At 37.4% G+C, this 27,234-nt stretch overlaps 1 protein-coding gene across 8 annotated transcripts in view; it reads right to left on the bottom strand.

Moving 5' to 3' along the window:
• LOC128923552 (protein rtoA-like) overlaps window positions 1-27,234 on the bottom strand; it is a 2,411,103-nt gene that overhangs the window by 1,903,197 nt on the left and 480,672 nt on the right. For all 8 annotated transcript variants that reach the window (XM_054235822.1, XM_054235824.1, XM_054235823.1 and 5 more), the window contains one exon: window positions 14,865-14,918. In XM_054235822.1, the coding sequence (XP_054091797.1) occupies window positions 14,865-14,918 (54 nt within the window). The remainder of the gene's footprint in view (window positions 1-14,864; window positions 14,919-27,234) is intronic.

Here is a 27,234-nt window from a genome sequence, read left to right as displayed (position 1 = left end):
GATGTTTATTTTGTGAGGTTATGACATTTGAGCACATGTTTTGTGTGTTCATTTCTCAGTGTAATTCAGAATTAGGGATGGCAAATTTTTTTTTTTAATCGATTAAATAATCAAATGATTAATTGCAAGATATAAAAAAATAATTGCAATTAATTGCAATTAATGTAAAAAAATCGAGTAATCGATTAATTCCAATGTTTTCAAATAATACTAAATTGCATAAAGACCACCACCAAGTTTCAGCGCCGAATTTTGAATTATAATGCTTTATCACAGAGTCCGAGACATATCCTAAAAGAGAAAATGGTCTGTATTTGAAGTTAAGTAGCACAATGGTATTCAATTTTTCAAAATATGTACAGCAATCTTAAAGTTGGGGGATGGGGTCATTTGTAGAAGTTCACGCAAGTGAGGAAAGTTTCTGATTGCCATTCACTTGGGAGTGGCCAGGAACGATTATTTTGCATATGACTCAAGCAGCTCACGACTTCCGGTTTTAGACCAAGTATCCTCTGGGTAGCTAACAGACATCCGTTTGGAGGCGAGCTAAAGTGAGAAGGCGAAGCCCGCTTCTGCGGTTGTGCGTAGGGTTTGGGACCCACCACATAAAAAAATCTCCCAATGAAAACAATCACAGAGCCTCGGATGAGACACCGCCCTTTTGATGACGACCCCTGCAAACGTTTTAAGGATAAAGATTAAAGGGCATGCACCTGGAATGTCCGGACCCTTAATTGGGAAGGTGCCTCCGCCCAGCTGGTTGATGTCCTCATACAACTAAAGGCTGACATCACCGCCGTCCAAGAAGGACGGAAGAAGGTGGGTCCTTGTGACATCTACTACAGCGGCCATATAAAGGAGCGCAAATTTGGTGTTGGATTTGTGGTGGGAGAGAGACTGCCTACCACGCAACGTTGCAAACGACCACAACACGAGCGGGATGGGATAGATACCGAGAGCTGAAGAGGGAAGCGAGACGCATTTGCAGACGTAAAAAGAAAGAGGCCGAAATGCGTGAGTATGAAAAGCTGGCCGACATGGGTAATGCTCGAAAATTTTATGAAAAGATGAGGCGATTTACAGAAGGTTTCAAGACCGGAGCATTATCATGTAGGGACAGAGGAGGTAATCTGGTAACGGATGTCCAGAGCACACTGGGATTATGGAGGGAACACTTCTCCGACCTGCTCAATGGCAGTGAAAGTACAACACCAGGAGATGGCGAACCCGATTCCCCAATCGATGACGATGGAATAGATGTTCCATTACCCGACCATGAAGAAATTCGAATAGCAATTACCCGCTTGAAGAACAACAAAGCAGCGGGGGCCGATAGATTACCGGCAGAACTATTCAAATACGGCGGCGAAGAACTGATAAGGTGCATGCATCAGTTTCTTTGCAGAATATGGTCGGAAGAAAGCATGCCTGACGATTGGAATCTCAGTGTGCTCTGCCCAATCCATAAAAAGGGAGATCCCACAATCTGCGCCACTTACCGTGGGATCAGCCTCCTAAATATCGCATACAAGGTTCTGTCGAGCGTACTGTGTGAAAGACTAAAGCCCACCGTCAAAAAACTGATTGGACCTTATCAGTGTGGCTTTAGACCTGGAAAATCGACAACTGACCAGATATTCACCATGCGCCAAATTTTGGAGAAGACCCGTGAAAAGAGGATCGACACACACCACCTTTTTGTCGATTTTAAAGCTGCTTTCGACAGCACGAAAAGGAGCTGCCTTTACGCCGCGATGTCTGAATTTGGTATCCCCGCAAAACTAATACGGATGTGTAAATTGACGTTGAGCAACACCAAAAGCTCCGTCATGATTGGGAAGGACCTCTCCGAGCCGTTCGATACCAAAAGAGGTTTCAGACAAGATGACTCACTATCGTGCGACTTCTTTAACCTGATGCTGGAAAAAATTATAAGAGCTGCAGAGCTAAACAGAGAAGGTACAATCTTCTACAAGAGTGTACAGCTCCTGGCGTACGCCGATGATATTGATGTCATCGGAAGCAACAACTGCGCCGTTTGTTCTGCTTTTTCCCGCATGGATAAGGAGGCGAAGCGAAAGGGTTTGGAGGTGAATGAGGACAAGACGAAATATCTCCTGTCATCAAGTAAACAGTCGGCGCATTCGCGTCTTGGCTCCCACGTCACTGTTGACAGTCATAACTTCGAAGTCGTAGATAATTTCGTATACCTGGGAACCAGCATCAACAACACGAACAATGTCAGCATTGAAATCCAGCGCAGAATAACTCTTGCCAACAGGTGCTTCTTTGGACTGAGTAAGCAATTGAAAAGTAAAGTCCTCTCTCGACTAACCAAAATCAAACTCTATAAGTCGCTCATTATTCCCGTCCTGATGTATGGCGCTGAAGCGTGGACGATGACAACATCCGATGAGACGACTCTTGGGGTTTTCGAGAGAAAGGTTTTGCGCAAGATTTATGGTCCTCTAAACATTATCAACGGCGAATACCGCAGACGATGGAACGATTAGCTGTACGATTTATACGACGACATTGACATAGTTCAGCGAATAAAAAAACAGCGGCTACGCTGGCTAGGTCATGTTGTACGGATGGAAGAAAACACGCCAGCTCTGAAAGTATTCGATGCAGTACCCGCTGGAGGAAGCCGCGGAAGAGGACGACCTCCACACCGGCTGGAAAGTCCAAGTGCAAAGTGACCTGGCTTCACTTGGTGTTTTCAGTTGGCGCCAAAAAGCAAAAAGGAGGAATGAGTGGCGCGCTCTGGTGGATTCGGCTATAATCGCTTAAAGCGGTTCCTACGTCAAATATATATATATATATATAATCTTAAAGTAAAAGAATTGCCTCTTGCTTGAAAGACTATGTTTTGCAACTTTGCGTAAAAATAAAACCAATAAAATATAGGAGACTATATTCTTATTTCAGACATTCAAATTATGTTGGTATATACACAAAAACAAAAACGGAAATAAAATTAAAATATCGTATTAAAAATTCATTTGTCTTAGCATAAATGAAAATATATTTATTGAAGTCAAGACAATTTATTCTCTGTTCAACCAAGTTGAAGAAAAAGCAATTTCGATAAACGTTTTGTTGTCAAACGATTGTGTTTTTCGGTCGCAGTTGCACCCGATTTTGAGAAAAGCCGCTCAGCTGGTACTGAGGTACCAAGTAGATGACAATACTTTTTTGAAAGTCCGTACGGTTTTCATTTCTTCCCAAGCATCAATAGTGTTTCGAAGCTGAAGGGCTTTCATTAATTGGTTTGCTGCTGCAACTCGGCATTTCAATCATGGTGTCAGTGTCATCATCACTTATGGGAACATTGCCGTTACTCCTAGATTTCAGAGTCTAATTTGTACACATACATTTATATATAACTAGAAGAAATTTAAAATGTAATACCGATTGCTCCAACTTACCACAATTTGCAGGCTACTGTTGCATGCTTTAATTTTAAATACTGATGTGTTATTAGAAAATTTTAAATTTTGCAGCAAAGTTGACATTTAACGTAGTTATTGCTATTTTATTAAAAAAATGTCCACACTTCGCTTTTAACTGGCGCCATTGCTCTTCAAACAACTGAACGTAAAATGCGTTTGACTTAACTGTAAATGCAGTGTTACCAGACATTCATTTGTTGATATTAAACTACGTTGACATATTAGAATTTAACTATGTTTACACCGTTTCCAGTCATTAATGACTGATGCGACCATTTCTGACCCTTGTACGCTAACTTAGATGAACATAAAATTTCAAAATGCTGTTTGCGATTATTTTGCAATTACTCGAGTAATAGTCGAGTAATTAGAAAAGGTGTTTCGATGCAATTAAATCGTAAATTTAATGAAAATAATCGATTAATTTAATCATATGATTAATCGTTGCCATCCCTATTCAGAATGCCACGAGCCAAAACATCTAATCTTTCGCATCGAACGCGAAATGCAAATAGGGTTCGGAATATTGCCTATCAATTGACGACGGATGAACAAAAAATCGGACGAGAACAGCGCCGTGTTAGTATGGCCCGACTTCGTGCATCACAAATAATATAATATAACAAGTAAGGAAAGGCTAAGTTCGGGTGCAGCCGTCGTCGTATAACTCATACAGCTCATCGTTCCATCGTCTGCGGTATTCGCCGTTGCCAATGTTCTGAGGATCATAAATCTTGCGCAAAATTTTCCTCTCGAAAACTCCTAGTGTAGTCTCATCTGATGTTGACATCGTCCAAGCTTCTGCACTGTAAAGCAGGACGGGAATGATAAGCGACTTGTATAGCTTGATTTTGGTTCGTCGAGAGAGGACTTTACTGTTCAATTGCCTACTCAGTCCAAAGTAGCACCTGTTGGCAAGAGTTATTCTGCGCTGGATTTCGAGGCTGACATTGTTCGTGTTGTTGATGCTGGTTCCCAGGTATACGAAATTATCTACGACCTCGAAGTTATGACTGTCAACAGTGACGTGGGAGCCAAGACGCGAATGCGCCGACTGTTTGCTTGATGACAGGAGATATTTCGTCTTGTCCTCATTGATGCTGATATGGCAACACTAAAATGTCACCTGTTCGATCTTTCCTTTTTCTGGTGATCTCGCAGCAGCAGCTACACACATCCTACTTAAGAATTATAAATCATTTATTATTATTATGGACATCCCATAGATGTTTATTGTGTTCCAAGTTTGGCAACTAACTTGCTGTCAGTCAGCCAATTGTTTCGGCTGCAGCGGTACGCAGTGAGTTTGAGATGCCGTTCCACAGTTCCCTTATACCGAGATGCTGATGAGTGCTCTCAGAGAGCAGGAGTGCAAGTCGAGTAGAGTATTTCGTGGCTGTCTATTGCGATTGCAGCTTTTCGACGTCGAACCTTCCTTGTGTTTGTTGACGGGCATTCTTTGCTGCACAGAGGCGGGTGCGTATCTTCGCTGCGACCAGATAATGGTCCGAGTCTATATTAGGTCCTCGGAGCGTACGCACGTCTAAAACACAGGAGACATGTCTTCCGTCAATCACAACGTGATCGATTTGGTTCCGCGTGTTTCGATCAGGAGACAGATAAGTAACTTGATGTATTTTCTTATACTGGAATCTGGTACTACAGACGACCATATTTCGGGCCCCAGCGAAGTCGATCAGCCTCAGGCCGTTTGGCGATGTTTCGTCATGGAGGCTGAATTTTCCGACTGTTGTGCCAAAGACACCTTCTTTACCCACCCTGGCGTTAAAATCGCCAAGCACGACTTTTACATCGTGGCGGGGGCAGCGCTCATAGGTGCGTTCTAGGCGCTCATAGAAAGCATCTTTGGTCACATCGTCCTTCTCTTCCGTTGGGGCGTGGGCGCAAATCAGCGATATGTTGAAGAACCTCGCTTTGATGCGGATTGTGGCTAGATGTTCATCCACCGGGGTGAATGCCAGGACTCTGCGACGGAGTCTCTCTCCCACCACAAATCCAACACCAAATTTGCGCTCCTTTATATAGCCGCTGTAGTAGATGTCACAAGGACCCACCTTCTTCCGTCCTTGTCCCGTCCATCGCACTTCTTGGATGGCGGTGATGTCAGCCTTGATTCGTATGAGGACATCAACCAGCTGGGCAGAGGCACCTTCCCAATTAAGGGTCCGGACATTCCAGGTGCATGCCCTTATATCATTATCCTTAAAACGTTTGCAGGGGTCGTCATCAAAAGGGGGGTGTCTCATCCGAAGCTTTCGTAGATTTTTCATTGGTACTTCGTTTTTATGTGGTGGGTCCCAAGCCCTACGCACAACCGCATAAGCGGGTTTCGCCTTCTCACTTTAGCTCGCCTTCAAACGGATGTCTGTTGGCTACGCAGAGGATACTTGGTCTAAAACCGGAAGTCGTGAGCTGCTTGAACCATATGGAGAAAAATCGTTTCTGGCCACTTCCAAGTGAATGACAATCAAAAACTTTCCTCACTTGCGCGAACTTCTACACATGATCCCATGATCATATACTCTCGCAATTTATTTAAAAATTTACCTATATTTTCGGTGAAAAATTACCCTTAGGCACTGAGTTCTTCATGTTTGATATCAGGGGCCTTGAAAAGTCATGGTCCGATTTTGACAATTTTTCCACCAATGATGTCACAGCTCAAATACAGTATTTATGTAAAGTTTTATTTCGCTATCTTTATCGGTTCCTTATGTATATATTGTAAAGTGAAAGAAACAGAAGGATTCAAAATTGAGTTATATGGGAAGTAGGCGTAGTTGTGAACCGATTTCGCCCAGTGAACCAGTGTCATTAGGGTGTCAAGAACATGTTATATACCGAATTTTATTGAAATCGTTAGAGTAGTTCTTGAGATATGGTTGGTAAAATGTGGTGTTTCTGACTTTTCTCGTTAGTGAGTTAACGCACTTTTAGTCATTTTCAACCTAACCTTTGTATAGGAGGTGGGCGTGGTTATTATCCGATTTCTTTCATTTTTGGACGTTATAAGGAAACGGATAAAACAAACGACTGCAGAAAGATTGGTTTATATAGCTTTATTGGTTTGCAAGATATATACAAAAAAACTATTTGGGGGCGGGGTCACACCCACTTTTCCAAAAAAAATACATTCAAATGTGCCCCTCTCTAATGAGATTCAATGTTCCAAATTTTATTTTCATAACTTTATTTATGGCTTAGTTATAGCTCTTTATGTGTTTTTGGTTATCGCCATTTTGTGGGCGTGGCAGTGGTCCGATTCCGCCCATTTTCGAACTTAACCTTCTTATGGTGCCAAGGAATACGTGTTCCAAGTTTCATTAAGATATTTTAATTTTTACTCAAGTTACAGCTTGCACGGACGGACAGACGGACGAAGGGACAGACATCCGGATTTCAAATCTACTCGTCACCCTGATCACTTTGGTATATATAACCCTATATCTAACTCGTTTAGTTTTAGGACTTACAAACAGCCGTTATGTCGACAAAACTATAATTCTCTCTTTAGCAACTTTTGTTGCGAGAGTATAAAAATGAATTGCTGTTCGTTTGTTCCGCAAAAAACGAGAACGGCCAAACCGATCTGGCTAATTTTAGTCTTGAAATATTCGTGGAAGATAGCGAGGAAGATAATAATAAGAGAATTTTATTCGAGTTGACAAGAAAAATATAAAAAGAGAAAACAAAAAAAATAATATTTTGAAGGTTGTCATTGTTGCTTTGTTAAAATATTTTTGCTATTGTTCAATTGTATAAGGTTGTGTCGATAGCCCAAAACAATTTGTAACAAATAAGGAAAGGCTAAGTTCGGGTCCAACCGAACGTTTTATACTCTCGCAATTTATTGATGTAATTTTATTAAGATAAAACACAATTTGACCTATATATTCGGCATAAAGTCCAATAGAAAATCATCATATATAGTATATGACGGCCAAGGTTAACGGGAATAGGGGCAACTTGGCACCTGTTAGTAGGCAAACAAACGGCACATTCGGCCTTGAAATTACTCCTAAATTGCAAATGAACGAAACACCAGTTGGCAAAATCGCCAAAAATAGCGCTATAACGAAGATTTTCCAAATGTTCAAGAAGTCGCTGGAGGTGCTGCACAGGACTTTAAAAGATCTTGATTGTCGATGAACGTTTTTGGTGGAGCCAGGATTCTATTTGCGGGCGATTTACAATGGATTAATAGCATTTCCAACAGATTTCCGTCACTTCATTGACTCGAAAGAGAAGTTTTCCTCACATGAAACCTCAATATGATAACCATAAATTACTGATTGAATGACCTATAGTGGTGGTAATCAAAGATATCGATGATCTTAATGCGACAATTTAGAATTTCGGTCCAAGAGAGTTGACACAGCTACAAACCAGGATGACGTAGTCAATTATCCCAAACTATATAAAATTGCCTGTACTATCACCATTCACTTTGCAATTAAAAATAGTGTGAGTTGTAATCATGCTGCGTAACATAAATCAGCCTCCAGTAATCAATATCGTCGCCGTAGCCAAGATTGGACCAACTTAATTTAATGTATACCTTAGCCACAAAAACGTAAAATTTAAAAGTGCAAAACAATAAAAAAAGTGGTAGCTGCAAGCAAAACCTAAAGAATTGGAAACAAAAATCATACATTCACGTACATACATACATACGAATCTACAAAATGAAAAACTAAAGTGCACAAAGTTAACAAGCGAAAGTGCAGTGTAAGAAGCAAAAAAGGGTAAAATAACCAAAACTACACAAACCAAATTGTAATAAACGGGCGCGATATAACATAATACAAAGGTCAATAACCTCAACTCTACAACTACATAAACGGGCGCGATAAAATACAAATTACTAAAACTAACTAACTAAAAGAGACTAAAAAAAAAAATTACTAAAACAATAATTAGAAGAAGGAGAGCAAACAACGAAGGAAGAAAACAACAATTCAAAAGAAACACCGTGGGACACCCTGGGACACACAACAAGGAACAAGGAACAAAACGATAGACAGAGAGCAAAAAAGAGAGCACACATACATAAGTACCACCAAAACCCCTGGCGGAAAACAAAGTGAGTCCGTTCCATTACATATTAAATTATAAAAATTTAAATAGGTATGCTCATATGTATGTTGATGGTATTTCGGTACAGTTTTGACGGTATTTCGGTACACCGTTAATTACAAAAATATCACCGAACTGTTATTAATAACCGCAAAACAATTCGGTTATAGCTGTACCAAAATAACAGAAAAAAAGGAACTGCCTCTTTGCTTATTTGTGTAACTAAACACCAATTATATTTAGCCTTCAAAAAAAAAAAAAATTACAAAGACAAGTATTAAATACATACTTGCAATTTTCCAGCGATACCCCTTGAGCTAATAAAGCAACAAGCATGATCGCCTATATAAAAGCAAATATATATACATATTACCAACATAAATACATACATATGTGCATAGCCAAAATTACATGCTCCTCTACTTAAAACACTGTCGCGAAACATATTGAACGTAAATACAAAAAAAAGCCATTTACGCGTACGGCTTCGCAAAATTTCGCATATACATATACTGTACACACATAAATACAAAATACAACAAGTAAGAAAGGGCTAAGTTCGATTGTGACCGAACATATTATACTCTCGCAATTTATTTATTCTTCACATATTCTTCATATATATGGTATAAAGTCCACTGAAAGTTGAAAACCCTAATATTATGTTAGAAGCACCGAGGTCTTCATGTTCGATATATGGGGCCTTGAAAACCTGTGGTCCGATTTCGATTTTTAGAAAGGGGCTGCCACACTATAAATGCAGTATTTATGGAAAGTTATGTTCCAATATCTTCACTAGTGCTTACTTTATGTATTGTAAAGTATATGATTCAGATCGACTTCAAAGTTCTGGTATATAGGAAGTAGGCGTAGTTGTGAACCGATTTGGCCTATTTTTACAAATTTCATTGATATTGGTCGGGTAGTTTCGGAGATATGGTTTTTGACCCATAAGTGGGCGGAGCCACACCCACTTAAAATTTTGTTTACAAATTTGTGTGGAGCCCTTCTGTACCTTCTTTATAATGAAATTTAAGGTTTCTGGTGTTTCTCCTTACTGAATTAAAGCATTTTCAGTCGTTTTCAACATAACCTTTGTATGGAAGGTGGGCGTGGTTATAATCCGATATCCTCCATTTTTGGACTATATAAGGAAATGCCTGAAAGAAACGACTCCTGAGGATTTCGTTGATATAGCTTTAGTAGTTTACGAGATATGTACAAAAAACTTAGTAGGGGGCGGGGGCCATGCCCACTTTCCCAAACAATGGCACGTTATGTGTTTTCGGTTTTCGCCATTTTGTGGGCGTGGCAGCGGTCCGATTCCGCCCATCTTCGAACTTGACCTTCTTATGGTGCCAAGGAACACGTGTTCCAAGTTTCATTAAGATATCTCAATTTTTACTCAAGTTACAGCTTGCACGGACGGACAGACATACATCCGGCTTTGAACTTTACTCGACACCGTGATCACTTTGGTATATATAACCTTATATCTAACTCGTTTAGTTTTAGGACTTACAAACAACCGTTATGTGGACATAACTATAATATTCTATTAGCAGCTTTTGTTGCGAGAGTATAAAAAGTAATACCTGCTGACATACTTAGTCTGTGTCCCGAAACACACCACAAAATAAACCACAAAACTAATATTTTACATAAGTCAAGTATTACATACTTGCAATTTCTACAGTGATGCCCCTTAAGCTAACAAGCAAAAAGCAGGATCGCTTATAATTCTAAGTAAAGGCAGAAGAAAAAAGAAATAAAAAACAATACAGTGCTTAAAGAGGTTTATGTACGTCGTATCTCTCGCGCTATATAAATGATACCGCAATCGTACCCATCTTTGTGCTCTCTCATTTCCCATACATATTCTCTCTGCATATACATACTATATTAAACCACAATATACATATAAACACACATAAATATACGTAAAAATATTTATTACAACTATTTCGCGCTCTCACTTCTCTTATTATATATTTACTTGTTACATATATACATATACAACAATTATACTTAACTACAAGGGACACGATCAACACAAAACAAGGAAGGAACACATCATATGGTACACATAAAGCATATGCATATGCAAACATATGAAAATAAATACATACATACAAACAATTTTACATTTTGCATTTTTCTTTCGCGTTCTTGATTCGGTTACAGATACAAATGTACAAAAGGAGCGCAAGTGAACTGAAGATACACGGATACACTGTAAAAAAACAAATTTTTTTGTTTTCTTTCCAGTCATCTATAAAAGAAAAAGAGTGCGTGGAGTCCCTACGCGCGGGTGAAGTTATACTTTTTAGTGATACTCCAAGAAATGCATATCATTTTGTATGAAAGAAAACTAGCGAGAGGGAAAGGATAAAAATGTGGTGGAGTGACCAACACTTTCTTAAATTCACATTTTATAGATTTATTATGCACATTTTATAAAGCAAAGTCCAAATCAATTAAATTCAATTCTCCCAAATTATTTCGCTATTTTTAAATCACATATTGCGTTTGGTTTGTTATGAATGCCCAATGGTGGCTAAAATGTTAAATGTGCCGTTCGCCTATCATCTTATAAAATGGTCGCAATACCCAACGATGCAACTGACAATGCCATTTTGTGTTGAGGCTGTTTCTTGGCAAGGATCAACGATTCGAGGAAAGGTTTACAAACCCGGCGCATCCACAAAATCACTTTCTCAGCACCAACATTCAATATAATCTGATTATAAATAATTTTTTATTCTAATGCTAATAATTACTTACAATTCAGGACAATTTAAAATAAATTGCATTGGTGATATTATTTTTCTCGTTGTAAATCACTGATATCGCGAAATCGGACCATTGTCACGCGCACAGAATGGCGAAAACCGAAAACTTATAAAGTGTCATAACTAAGCCATAAAAAAAGTTATGAAAAAACAAGTAAGGAAGAGCTAAGTTCGGATGTAACCGAACATTTTATACCAACGCAATTTATTGAAGAAATTTTATTTACAAAACACATAAATTTACCCACAAATTCGGCATAAAGTTTAATAGAATAACGAAAATCGACATATATAGTATATGAGGGCTGAGGTAATTCCTGAACCGATTTCATTCATTTTCACCATCAAGGTGTACTATATCCAATGCGGAATAAAGCCCACCGTATTTTTGAAAAACCTATAATTAGGTTTATGGGAGCTAGGAGATGTTATGACCCGATTTTAATAATTTTTGAAACAGAACACTATTAGAAGAAAACAATTTCCTCTGAATTAAATTAATATATCTGAGAGATTTACCCATATTTTCGGTTAAAATTTATCCTTAGGCGCTGAGTTCAACATGTTCGATATCTGGGGCCTTGAAAAGTTATGGTCCGTTTTCGACAATTTTTTCACAAATGAAGCCAGAGAGTATATGAACTATTTGTGTAAAGTTTTATTTCGCTATCTTCATTGGTTCCTTAAGTATATATTATAAAGTGAAGGAATAATATGGAATTCAAAATTGAGTTATAAGGAAAGTAGTCTTGGTTGTGAACCGATTTCGCCAATTTTTTGTCCGTGTAATAAGGGTGTGAAGGAAATATTATATACTGAATTTCATTGAAATCTGTCGAGTAGTTCCTGAGATATGTTTTTTCCCCCATAAGTGGGCGACGTCACGCTCATTTCCCATTTTGTAAAAAAATCTGAGTGCAACTTCCATCTCCTAAAATGTAAGTGTTTCTGACGTTTTTTGTTAGTGAGTTAACTCACTTTTAGTAATTTTCAACCTAACCTTTGTATGGGAGGTGGACGTGGTTATTATCCGATTACAACTATTTTCATGGTGTGTGGTTGGCTACGTCGACTGCAGATTCCACCGGTGTTATCAGAGTGTCAAGCAAATATTATATACCGAATTTCATTGAAATCTGTCGAGTAGTTCTTGAGATATGGTTTTTGACCCATAAGTGGGCGACACCACGCCCATTTTCCATTTTGTAAAAAAATCTCAGTGCAGCTTTCTTCTGCCATTTCTTATGTAAAATTTGGTGTTTCTGACGTTTCTCGTGGCCGTGTTCCGATTCCATCTTCGAACTTAACGTTCTTATGGTGCCAAGGAACACGTGTTCCAAGTTTCATCAAGATATCTCAATTTTTACTCAAGTTGCAGCTTGCACGGACGGACAGACAGACATCCGGATTTGAACTTTACTCGTCACCCTGATCACTTTGGTATATATAACCTTATATCTAACCCGTTTAGTTTTAGGACTTACAAACAACCGTTATATGGGCAAAACTATAATACTCTCTTAGCAAATTTTGTTGAGAGAGTATGGAAAATTCAAAAGAAATTTGGAAATTGAAAAAATGTTGAATTTTATAAAAAATCTTAAAATTATTGATCAGCACCACATAGAAGCAAAAGTGTCAGAATTGATCCATTTCGGAAGAATTTATTGGATTAAAATTGTTTTGTGATGGTTTTTCATTTTTTAACAATTAATTAATAAAACTATTTATTAGACTGCAATTTACGGATATTTAACTAACTTTGTATATTAATTTTGTCACGAAGTTTGTAACACCCAGAAGGAAGCGTCGGAGACCTATAAAGTTTATATATAAATGATCAGTATGTTGAACTGAGTCGAATTAGCCATGTCCGTCTGTCTGTATATATACGAACAAGTCCTTCAGTTTTTAAAATATCGTTTGGAAATTTTGCAGATGTTATTTTCTCTTCAAGTAGCTACTCATTTGTCGGAATTGCCGATATCGGACCACTATACCATATAGCTCCCATACAAACTGAATGGAAATTTTCGCATTTGACGTGGTAACTTCACGAAATTTGACATGGATTACTGCTTAAGGTAATAATATAATCTCCGAAGAAATTTGTCAGATCGGTTAACTATATAACCTTAATGTTTCTAGCAAACAACCCGGCTAAAAATAATTAGTAAAATGTTTTCTTTTTTTACTTACTTTTTCTTACGTCCTTAGATTTGCTTAAACACATAGTTACTAAAAGAAACACACCTATGAAGGGTACAGCCGTTTTTTCTTGTTTTGATTGAAAAACATACCTCCGAGTGAGAACTCGAATTAACGAAAAATTCAATGTAACGAAAAGGATTGACAATTTATGTATATATTTCGATTTCGCCCATTTTCAAACTTTAACATGTTATCGCTTGTGTAAAAATTTATAAATGACAACAGCATTTATTAAATTATCATGTATACAACAGAAGATTTTGATAGGATGGAAATTGATCCAGATGACTGTGAAGGTAATACACTTTAATGGACCTATTACATAGTAAGTGCTTGAAGCTCTTTAGCATGTCATTTACAATTAGTGAGTAGTAATTTGACTTATAATAAACCCAAACGATTACCCTCCTCCCGCCCAACCGATGCGTGGGACGCAGTCCGCATACGAGGGGAATTTGCCGAGTCTAGAAAGGCAAGAGATTTTTAAGCGTTCAGTTCTCAAACTACTCAACTACAGAAAGAAACATTTCAACAGCTGAGATTTAAAAATTTATAAAAACAAAAAGTTTAAAATTTCTGAATATTACTTATTAAGATAAGACTAAATAGTTTTTTTGATGCTAAATATTGAGTCAGATGGATCAAATGTGCTGGAATGAGAATTAAAATCCTGACATATTCGGCCGAATAGTTCGTTTAACTCAAAATTTGTTCTAGAAGATTTTAGAAGTAATGGTCTAAACTGCCTAGTTGAACGCAATGGGATATCAGACAATAGGAATGAACTACAAACTAAACCATTCAGAAGTTTTACTAGGAATATTATTCCTAGCATTTCTCTGCGACTAGTGAGTGTGGAAAGATTTATAAGTTTTAAACGACTAGTATACGGGGGACTAGTCTTTTAATTTTGTTGAATGAGCAAGAGGAACCATTGTGTAAAAGGACACATTTCAGGTATCCTTTATAGCTGTCTATAACGAGACTCCATTCATTTCGAGAATAAGGCCTTTCACATCTGAGTAAAAAACAAATAAATAATTGCGAATGAAAAAAATTAAGCAGATCTTGTTCTCTTGTACAATAAAATGTTACTTTTGTATCAGTCGCTAACAAGTCTTTCCAGTCGAACCATATATTACCCGAACTTAATCTTACTTCTTACTTAACTTACTTCCTTACTTCTTTTTTATTTATTTTGTAAGGATCAGATGTCCTCAATCAGCTAATGGGTATAAATGCAATTGCAATACCTATTTACAGTTTTTCATTTACATTCAATTATTTGAAGTTTTATTTACATACATACCTTTTTCGCTTGCATTGTTGTTTTGTCTCCGTCATTGCTTGAGCCAAACTGAAACTGATATAATTATATAGTTTTAAAAAATTTTAAGATTACAGGTATAATATCAAGCTAAAATGGTTTTGAAAATTGCATGTGTACTAGCGGACCCGACTGACTGTGATGTATGTTTGTAATGAATAAACTCAAAAACTACTGTGCCGATTTCAAAAATTCTTTCACCATTGGAAAGCTACATTCACTCCGAGTAACATAGGCTATATTTATTGCTAGAATCTCAACTTTCTGGAGATAGTTCCCAGGTGATGGTATCAAAAAGACTTCGTGATGGAGAATCGTAATCTGAAACTGAAAATCGTATTGCAAGTCATTCTCTTCGGATCGTAATCGCGTGCCAAAGAGTCGAGTAACGATCGATCGCAGCTGCTTGCTGAACAAAATTTCAAAACCTCCCAAGTACGCGCTTGAAAGTCGAGTACGAGCGTGTGCAGAGGCTTGAAGAATAAAATATTAGAAATATAATAGGTCGCACTAGGACGTTGAACTATGGGCATTCCCAACGCCTTCATATTCAGAGAGAAAGACAACACACAACAAAGACTAGAGCTCGAAATCAAGTTTTAGCTCATTGCAAATATAATATAATTTCATGTCCGAATTTTCCTCATTTTACTTTTTTTAAATGAACCCAAGCAAGAAACGGAAAAGTACATACATATGTATGGGAGGGTGTGTATAAGTGTGTAAAAACGGATAACTTTTGAAATGTTTGTTTAAACCCGTGATCTCCTAGTGTTAATATAAACTAATTTATTTTGTTTGTGTTTTATACCCGCTCACGCCACAAGTCAATTAAAACGCTTTCATCATTGATCGTCCAAAACACTCGCTGCTTATTTTCTGCCATCTTCTAAAATATTAAAATTTGATTTTGTCAATAAACTTGCACATAATTTAAATAGAAATTTAAAAACTTCTTATGTTTGTTTAAACCCGTGATCTCCTAGTGTTAATATAAACCCGCTCACGCCACAAGTCAATTAAAGCGCTTTCATCATTGATCGTCCAAAACACTCGCTGCTTATTTTCTGCCATCTTCTAAAATATTAAAATTTGATTTTGTCAATAAACTCGCACATAATTTAAATAGAAATTTAAAAACTTCTTACCTCTAACGCTTTTCTTTCTATCGTTTGTTGACGTTTTCTTCTTCTTTTTTCTATCAATTAACATTCACAATAGCAAAAATCGGCCATTTTTGGGCAGCATTGCCAGCTCAAATGTGGTAAATTCAGTTAAATACACGAAATTTTTGTGCATTACAAATTTGCTTTAAAATGAATTAATGCGCGAGTTAAAGCAAATCAACGCCGCTAATGCAAATTAGCGCTGCCATCTGTCTAGGCTATAAGGCATTTCACATCTGAATAAAAAGAGTGCGAGGAGTCCCTACGCGCGGATGAAGCTATACTTCTTAGTGATATTCCAAGAAATGCATATCATTTTGTATGAAAGAAAACTAGCGAGAGACACTTTCTTAAATTCACATTTTATAAATTTATTATGCACATTTTATAAACCAAAGTCCAAATCAAAAATCATTTCTGGGTTCTGTCGGATTGATATCTATAATATTTACAATTGCCGTATCAATAGTCGTACAACCTTTTGTCGCAGGATCATTTCTTCCATTGACCATTTCTAATGAAAATTTCTCTCTGTAGAAGCAGAACATGTGAATATGTTTATACATACACATGTGAATATATTTATACATACACATGCGAATATGTTCATATTTCAATCATACATATGCGTACACATTTTTCCGAAGTCGTATAACTTCAAAAAAATTTAATTTTATTGAAATAAAAATTTACTGCCCCAGGTGAGACTCGAACCCACAACCTTAAGAAATTTGAAAAATTTAATTTTATTGAAATAAATAAAAAAAATACTGCCCCGGATGAGGCTCGAACCCACAACCTTAAGAAATTTTAAAAATTTAATTTTATTGACATAAATAAAAAGTTTAATGCACCGGGTGAGGCTCGAACCCACAACTAGCGTCCGACCGATACCAAAATTTTGGCCGATGCCGATGCGGAATAATCGGCCAGTTGACAAAGAATCGGCCGATGCCGATGCCGATTCTTTCATCAACAACTTTATTTAGTAAATTAGTATAGTAACAAAATAAAAACAAAGACAAATACCATCACAAAATAAGTAAACAGCTCAATTCATATGTAAATATGAAGTTGTTTATTCATTTAATTAATATTTAAAACTAAATAAATTATAATATTATTATAAAATATATGTTGATAGAGATAGAACAAATAAGTTATTCGCGTTTTCTCAAAGCGAAGCAGCAATCAGCAATATAGCTTTTTTCCTTTAAGGAGCTATTTTCCTTTTCAAAAACTCGGTTTTTTTTTGCTTATTCGATAGTTTATAATTTCAAAAATAACCTGTGAAAGCGGTAAGGTCGTATCTTGAATAGTTTTTGAATTGCTGCGTTCCAAAGAACAATCGCTCACAGGTATAAGCCGCTATAGTTTCGACTATTCGTAACTATCATAACTCAATGCGAAATTGACCTATTTGCTGCAAATTTAAACTGAGTATTCTTGAGTATGTTTACTATTCAATGACCTACGATCTTTTTGATTTGTTGAAAATTGTCAATTTGGCATTTAAAAAACGACAATTTTTTACCTAAAAAATCTAATTTTTTTTAGAACTACGCCATTTTGTTAAAGTTTGATATTTTTCAATTATTGTAGGTCATTGTATAGGGAGTATATTCAACTTTAATAACATTTTTCAATTTTTGTGTTTCAGTTACTCATTCGGCCGAAATCATGTCAGCAGTTGGGGAACTTTTTTTTGGCACCTCCCAAGACAGCCCATAACTCCTTTATTTTTCAAAATTTTTGTAAAATAAAAATCTTAAAATATAGTTGAAAGTACACCTTATTAAGTCCAAAAAAACTTCGAAACATCCGATCGAGTACTTTCTTTAAAAAAAAATTCACTAAAATCGTATAATTCAATTAATATCATGGGTTACACTGGTATAGCCCCTTAAGGACAAATATGAGCATTAAGGCCAATATTCGAATATAGTAGGTCTCGTAAAAAGAATCAGTTATTTTCAAAGAGATGACTTTTGTCATTTATATCTCGCATTGTGAAAGGCGGCAAATAGTGATACTGACGCCATAGAAACTTCGGAAGCTTGTTATTTTCCATGCACCTTATTATAGTCCAGGTAAGCACCAAGTGATAATTCCGTGACCCTGTCTATGGCAAACTTTTAAAAATAGTTACGAAAGCTTCTATAATAGTGGCTTTATGACATTATCTTCAAAATCTTAACAACTTTAAACAAAACTGTGCATATTTGACATAAATCGAATGTTTCTAACAGTGCTAAATAAAACATTTAATGAATGCAAAATTATTGAATTTATTTTTACTAGACTTAAAGTCAAATGTGATTCACTGTGTTATATATGGTAAACAGAAGAATTAAAATTTTATGCTCTAAAGAAATCAAAAAAGTAAAAGAAAATGTATTTTAGTGTAATCCGAAAGAAGTGGAAAGAATCGGCTAACAATAGGCCAAATATGGCCGATGCCGATGCTTAATTTTGTGGCAGATTCTGGCCGATGCCGATACCAAGGCCGATCTCTACCCATAACCTTAAGAAATTTTAAACATTTAATTTTATTGAAATAAATAAAAAATTTAATGCCCCGGGTGAGGCTCGAACCCACAACCTTAAGAAATTTTTAAAATTTAATTTTATTGAAATAAAATAACAAAAGTAATATTTTCCATTTGCAAAAAAAGTAAATGAAGACTGACTACAAGAAATGATCCTGTGAAGCATAGTCTTAACTTTTCAACGGCAAACGCACGGAATTTCAACCAAAAGTCATATAAACTAGTTGAGAATTCGCAGAAATGAAACAGAAACGAAAGAAAAAAATCAAAAGAACCCTACGCATAATGTTCGCAAATTTGTTTACATGCATATGTGTGTAAATATGTGCACTTGTAGTACATTTCTTGTAAAATCTTCGTTGCCAGGGACAACGAATGACCGCAAATAGTAATTTTTTTGTCACACACTTGTAATCAGTGTCGCGTTTTCGCAGGCATAGAGGTCCATGTCCCCAACTCATATTATTATGGATTGTTTTATGTCTTGATTCTTACTAAAATCAATTGTAGTACATTAATATTTGGCATCATATATTAGTAGAATATTTAAATACATTTAATTATTTATATTTGCTAATAGTAAGTCAATACTACTATACATATTTTGCGCATTTATAATTACGGAGGGATCCTTTGAAACGAATCTGTAAAGTTCGATAGAGACCAACCGATTAATCGGCCTTGGTATCGGTATCGGCCAGTATCAGCCACAAAATTAAGCATCGGCATCGGTATCGGCATCGGCCATATTTGGCCGATTCTTAGCCGATTCTTTCTACTTCTTTCGGATTATACTAAAATACATTTTTTTTTTCTTTTTTGATTTCTTTAGAGCATAAAATTTGAATTCTTCTGTTTACCATATAAAATACAGTGAATCACATTTGACTAAACTAACAATTCATCATGGTGATAATTTAAGTCTAGTATAAAGAAATTCAACAATTTTGCATTAATGAAAGGTTTTATTTAGCACTGCTAGAAACATTCGATGTTGATGATGTCAAATATGTACAGTTTTGTTTAAAGTTGTTGAGATTTTGAAGATAATGTCATAAAGTCACTGTTATAGAAGCATTCGTAACTAGATTAATTTATTTTTAAAAGTTTGCCATAGACAGGGTCACGTAATAATCACTTGGTGCTTACCTGGACTATAATAAGGTGCATGGAAAATAACAAGCTTCCGAAGTTTCTATTGAGTCATTATCACTATTTGCCGCCTTTCACAATGTGAAATATAATTGACAAAAGTCATCTCTTTGAAAATAACGGATTCTTTTTACTAGACCTACTATTTTCGAAGCTTTGCCTTAATGCTCATATTTGTCCTTAAGGGGTAACCCAGTGTAACCCATGAAAAATTGGCGATTTTCGTGAATTTTTTTAAAGAAAGTACTCGGTCGAATGCATCGGATTTTTTTTTTTTTGATATAATAAGTTGTACTTTCAACTATATTTTAAGATTTTTATTTTACAAAAATTTTGAAAAATAAAGGAGTTATGAGCTGTCTTGGGGGAAAGACAAAAATTTAAAAAGGTTATTAAAGTTGAATATATTCCCTATACAATGACCTACGATTATTGAAAGATATCAAACATTAACAAAATGGGGAAGTTCTGAAAAAAATTTCGATTTTTAGGTAAAAAATGTTCTTTTTTTAAATGCCAAATTGACAATTTTCAACAAATCATTATTGCAAGGGCATTGTATAGTAAATATATTCAAGAACAATCGGCAACGGCATCGGCATCGGTCGATTCTTTGCCAACTGGCCGATTATTATTATTTAAATTTTGGTATCGGTGGGACACTAAAGCTCGATGTGTCGAAAAATTGATGGCGCCTGCGCAATACCAAAGGGACGCAACATTGCGTTGTTGGTAGAAAATCGGCTTGTCGTAAATATGTAGGAATATGTATGAGCATGCAAACATATCGACATAAATTTTTGGCGCTTGTTGTTTTTGTAGAACATTGCTTTTGATTTTTGGTGGTTGACAAACTTACGTGCACGCATATACAAATGTAAGTTTGTGTGTTTGTTCAACGACATATAAACATGTACATATGTATGTGAGGTGGACGTATTTTTTGTGCGATCCGTGTTATTGTGCTTAATTTTCAAGTTTATCACTTATTAACAACACCATATTTACCTTAAAAGCCTTTGGGACACAGGGATCTATCAAGTGGACACAACAAATAGAAAATGATAAGTACAAATTGTAGTTTTCATATAAATTCATTGCCTATTTTTTGTCAATTTTTTTATTAAATTGTAACCATAATATAATTTCCCGTAAGTAAATAAAGAAAACAGCAATTCTAACAAAACGTGCACCCCAGATGGTCCGCCGTTTTGTTTCGATCAGCTGTTCCTTCTTTTCTTTTCTTCATTGTTCTTCATTTTCGCTTTCGTTTTTTTTTTCGTTTTGACGTTGCCAACTACCGAATATATAAGTTAGGTTTAGCGACACACATAAGTAGAGGTGTTCCCAACTATTTTTATTGCCAAGTATGGCCTCTGAAAATAGTTTAGGGTTTACACCAGAAAATTCATTTAGGAGGAATTCTAAAATTACAAGAACGCCTCCTAATGGAAAAACTGAGGTCCACACCGCTGCTGAATCAGCAAAAAGTTGTGAAATTGCTAAGCAAGCAAGCAAAAGCTCAAAACTAGCCGAGGAAGGAAATAATACGGGAACAGTGCATATTTTTAGCCAGTTGGGTGGTAAAATAAAGGAACAAATGATGGCTGGCCTAAGGCACGTTAACCAGGCAATGCGTGACCTAGTCAGCGGCATCATGAGCCTTCATGAAAGATGCGAGAACAGGGAGAATACCTCAAAAAAGGCGATGGTTGGGAGAGCTGCTCAAGTATCCCCTATTTTTAAAGATATAAATCCTCCAAAAAGGCTGCGGGAGATATCAGGCAAACTACCTCCAACAAAAAAGCTAACAAATGTGGTTGAAAAAGTGTAACAAACTTACAGTGAGGCTGCGAAAGTGATATCAAGCGATACAACGGCTAAACCCAGCGCAAATGAAAAGTGAGTGCATGTTTAGAAAAAAAGGAGATAGAACGTAAATAAAACAAGTAAGGAAGGGCTAAGTTCGGGTGTAACCGAACATTTTATACTCTCGCAATTTATTTATTTAACTTTATTTATATTATATAATACACAATTTGACCCACATATTCGTCATATATATTGTATAAAGTCCATTGAAAGTTGGAAACCATAACATTAGGTTAGAAGCACAGAGGTCCTCGTGTTCGATATATGGGGCCTTAAAAACCTATTGTCCGATTTCGGCGATTTTTAGAATGGGTCTGTCACACTATTAACATAGTATTTATGCAAAGTTCTGCATCGATATCTTCATTAGTACTTACTTTATATATTGTAAAGTAAACGATTCAGATTGTCTTCAATGTTCTGGTATATAGGAAGTAGGCGTGGTTGTGAAGCGATTTGGCATTATCATTGGGATGTAAGGAAACTCTTACAAATCATTGAAATCGGTCAAGTAGTTCCTGAGATATGGTTTTTGACCCATAAGTGGGCGACGCCACGCCCATTTTCCATTTTGTAAAAAACTCTGAGTGCAGCTTTCATCTGCCATTTCTTATGTGAAATTCAGTGTTTCTTACGTTTTTCGTTAGTGAGTTAACCCACTTTTAGTAATTTTCAACCTAACTTTTGTATGGGAGATGAGCGTGGTTATGATCCGATTTCTTACTTTTTTGGACTGTATTAGGAAGTGGCTAAAAAAACGACTGCAGAAAGTTTGGTTTACATAGCTCTATTGGTTTGCGAGATATGTACAAAAAACTTAGTAGGGGGCGGGACCACTCCCACTTCCCCAAACAAATTACATCCAAATATGCCCCTTCATAGTGCGATCCTTCGTACCAAATTTTATTTCCATAGCTTTATTTATGGCTTAGTTATGGCCTTTATGTGTTTTCGGTTTTCGCCATTTTGTGGGCGTGGCAGTGGTCCGATTTTGCTCATTTTAGAAAGAAACCTTCCTATGGTGCCAAGAAATAAGTGTGCCAAGTTTCATCAAGATATCTTAATTTTTACTCAAGTTACAGCTTGAACAGACGGACGAACGGACAGACAGACATTCGGATTTGAACTCCACTCTTCACCCTGATCACTTTGGTATATATAACCCTATATCTAACTCGTTTAGTTTTGGGTGTTACAAACAACCGTTATGTGAACAAAACTATAATACTCTCTTTAGCAACATTTATTGCGAGAGTATAATATGATGGATGGAGGATGGTGCGTCCTACGCAGATATTCTCCGGAAAATAAAGAGTGACAAAAGAGCTGAAACGTTCAAAAGCGCCCTAGAAGGAGTGGTGGGAGAAATGGCATTGGTACAGCCAAAATCCCACAATGTCACTATTGTGTGTAAAGACCTCGACGAAATAATGACCCCGGTGGAAATTTCCGAGGCATTGAAAAAAGAGTTTGGAATCCAAGATATGGGAAAAGATAACATCAAACATATACGGAAAACCCGTAGCGGTACACAAATAGCTCTTGTGTACCTGCGTGCCCAAGATGCTAATGCAGCACTTAAGTCGGGCAAGATAAAGATCGGTTGGACGGTCTGTCGGCTCCGGGAATATTGCCCTATTTCCCGCGAGATGCTTTGAACTGGGCCACATGGCACGAAATTGTTGCAACCCGACCGACAGGTCTTCTTTATGCACACGGTGTGGAAACGCGGGGCGCGTAGCAAAGGTATGCACTACCGCTCCTAGTTGCATGCTATGTAAAGGGGAACACTCAGTCTTGAGCACGATTTGCCACAAATATCAGGATATGATGAAGTCACTAAAAAAATGAATATACTGCAGCTGAACTTAAATCACTGCGCAGCAGCACAAGAACTGCTAAAACAAACCATAGTAGAAAGGACAACCATTTGTGTCCTGCGCTAAAGTAGCATCAAATGGTTTCACATGGGTAAAGTAATAATAGCGGGTGATTTTAACGCATGGTCGACTGCTTGGGGCAGCAGAAGAACAAATCATCGTGGACGTTTGATACTTGAATTCCTCAGTCAAACTAACCTTACTATTATGAATAATGGGACGCATGTGATTATGTTTATATATACACATGTGAATATTTTTTTTTTATAGTAGGGGAAGCATCGAAAGCCGGAGTGCGGAACTTTAATCCGCTAAACCTAACCTACTCCCAACACAAGACTCTCCCACGGAACCACCGGATTAAGTATTACTTCGTGGGAGTGACTAGACTTTTTAAGTCTCCTCTATAGTACGGACTGACTGACGCCTAATCTGTTGCAAATGTCTAAGTTCTGTCATAATAAAAGCTGTTGCTTCGCTAACAGCTTTCCATTTATCGGGGGACTGACACATGAGTGCAGTCAAATTTTCCACCATTAAACTACCTCCTAGGGCAATTTTAAGCCTATCTCTTGTACTTAAAAATCGGGGGCACTCAAAAAATATGTGTTCACAGTCTTCTATGGACTCTGTACACATCGGACAATACGGACTAGTGTCATGACGGAATTTATATAGGTAGCTTCTGAAGCATCCGTGACCACTAAATAATTGGGTCAAGTGGAAATCAAGGTCCCCATGCTGTCTATTTATCCACGAATGGATGTCAGGTATGAGTCTGTGGGTCCACCGCCCTTTAGTTGAGATTTCCTACCGCTGCTGCCACATTGTTATGCTCTTATTTCTCTCGTCTCTCTTTTTGGTTTCTGTTATTTCTGAGAGTTCGTTTAATCTTGCGAATTCGTCACCCTGGATGTCTATGGGCGGTATACATGACAGTACTTCAGCCGCTTCGCTGGATATAGTGCGGAAAGCACTTATTACTCTTATTGCTGAGAGTCGATGTACAACATTTATTGGTTTCGCATACGCTTTTATGTCTAGCGCCTGGACCCATATTGGGGCCGCATATAATATTACGGAGCTCATGGCTTTTGCAATTAAAAATCGCCGGCTGGAACGCACGCTGCCTCTATTTGCCATCATTCTTGATAAGGCGTTATAAATCTTATTTGCTTTATTTGCCGTGTACGCCAAGTGTTCTCTGAATTTGAGCTTAGAGTCTACTATTACCCCTAAATACTTCAACTTTGGCTGTGAAATAATCGCACACTCCCCAATAGTTAGGGTTATTTTTTCCTCAAGTTTCCTGGTACTTATAAGCAAGCTCATGGAAGAGAACCATTGGCGCAGACCATTTATACACTCATTACATTTGTTCTGAAGGTCACCGAGCTGTTTAGATACGATCGTCCGCGTATGCAACTAGTTTTACATTTTTTGGTTGTTGTTTTCTCAGCACACCGTCATACACGAGGTTCCATAACAGCGGACCTAAAACAGAGCCTCGTGGGACTCCACTAGAAATAGAGTAGCTCTTAGTTCCTTCGTCGGTGTCGAAGATCAATCTTATGTTTTCAAAATAGCTCATAATAATATTTATCAGGTATTTGGGGGCGCGTATTTTATATAATGCTTTCAATATATTTGCCCACTTTGCTGAGTTGAACGCATTCTTCACATCCAGGGTAATCAGCGCACAATATTCTTTTGTACCACCTTTCCATCTTTTGCCACTTACTGCACATTTTGCAGTGTCAACGACTTCTCTTAGCGCGTCGATAGTGGATCTCTTTTTTATGAAGCCGTATTTTCTCTCTGATAGTCCTCCGGCTTCCTGGATTGTAAGCTCCAAGCGGTTTCTTATTATGCTCGAGCATACACAGAGGTCGGTGCGTTGATGGTCCTTCAGGTGGTTTCCTTGGTTTTGGAAGTAAAACCAGACGCTGAACTTTCCAGGGGTCGGGGAACACCCCTTCTTTTATACATGCGTTGGACATTTTAGAAAACAGGGTGGGATTTGAGGTTATGACTACCTTGAGGGCTCTATTTGGTATACCGTCTAATCCTGGCGCTTTGTTGTTTTTTTAATTTTTTTTTTGCTATAGCCAATAGTTTTTCTTCCGTAAGTAAAAGGGGTGGCTCTGTAATTTCGTTTCGGTCAGCTCTGGAAATCGATTCGTGTGTCGGAAATAGTGCTTCGACAACTTTCTTCATGAACGGGCCGCTTTTAGGTTGCTGCGATTTATTTTTGAACTTCGACATACATATTTTGTATGCAGTTCCCCAGGGATCAATATTTGCTTCCTCGCAGAGCTTTTCAAAGCAGGACTTTTTGCTGCGGGAGATGGCTGACTTCAAGAGCTTCTTATGTCTTTTAAATGTTTCTCTAAGGATACCTTCGTTTTCTCTACCCTGGTGGCGCTGTAGGTTACGTCTAGCTGAGTGACAAAGCTTCCTCAGCGTGGCAATTTCATCATTCCACCAATATACTGGACGTCGTTTGTTATGAAATTATGTCCTTCGCATTGTTGCGTCGCATGCTGCGACCAACAGTCTCCGCAATGCGGTTACCAAGTGGGAGGCGTCTTCGCCTGGCGCCTTTACTGCACTCCAGACTATCTCGAAAACATCAGCATCGAACTCGTTTTGTTTCCAGCTACGTTTCTGAGAAGTGTTTCCTCTCAGGGGTTCCATTTCTCGGAACACTAAGACTTCAGCAATGATAGCCATGTGATCACTATTTGTGAACATGTCTGACACCACCCACTTCATGTGTCTGCTAAGTGCGTCATTTACAAAAATAAGGTCTTTTATAGAACCTTTATTACCTTTCTGATATGTGTTTTTTGTGCCGCTATTTATTAACGTAAGATTAGTTTGACTCAAGAACTCTAAAATTAAGCTCCCACGATGGTTTGTACTTCTGCTACTCCAAGCAGTAGACCATGCATTAAAATCACCTGCTATTATTATAGGCGTTTTGTCTCTAATTTCCAGAGACAGCTCAAGGAGAAAGTTTTCAAATTCCATGGTTGATGCGCTGGGGCGAGCATAGCAGCTTACAAAATAAATACCAGATATATTCGCCCATGTGAAGCCAAATTGAGCTCCTCTGGAGCATGAGGTGATAGGTTTTCCTTTGCAGGACCATATTGATGCCTTCCTACTTTTGTCAGTGATCCAAGTGTTTTCCGAGCGCTGAGTATATTGTTCGCTCAATAAGGCAATATCGATATTATTCTCAAACAGCGTCTGTTTTAGCAGTTGTTGTGCTGCAGCGCAATGATTTAAATTTAGCTGCAAAATCTTCATTTTCGCAGTGATTTGGACAATTCTATGTACTTGGGGCAAGTCGTGCTCATGACTGAGTGATCTCCTTTGCAAAGCATGCAGCTTGGAGCGTTAGTGCATAACTTTGCAACGTTTGCAGAGGGAAGACCTGTCAATCGGGTTGCAGCATGTTCGTGTCGTGTGACCTAGTTGGAAACACCTAAAACATCGAGGAATAGGGGCATATTCTCTAAGGCGACAAATTGACCATCCAATCTTAATTTTGCCAAGCTTGAGTGCCGTTTTGGCATCCTGAGCACGAAGGCACACCAGAGCTATTTTTTTCACCTGCGCAATATGTTTATGCGAATATGTTTATACATACACATGTGAATATCTCACCAACCAATAATACGCAACCATACAATCATATACATATATGCGTACACATTTTTCCGAA

The sequence above is a fragment of the Zeugodacus cucurbitae genome, chromosome Y (genome assembly GCF_028554725.1).
Source record: "Zeugodacus cucurbitae isolate PBARC_wt_2022May chromosome Y, idZeuCucr1.2, whole genome shotgun sequence".
NCBI classification, from domain to species: Eukaryota; Metazoa; Arthropoda; class Insecta; order Diptera; family Tephritidae; genus Zeugodacus; species Zeugodacus cucurbitae.
Note: the sequence above shows the minus strand (reverse complement) of the source record. Positions and strands in the feature narration are given on the sequence as shown.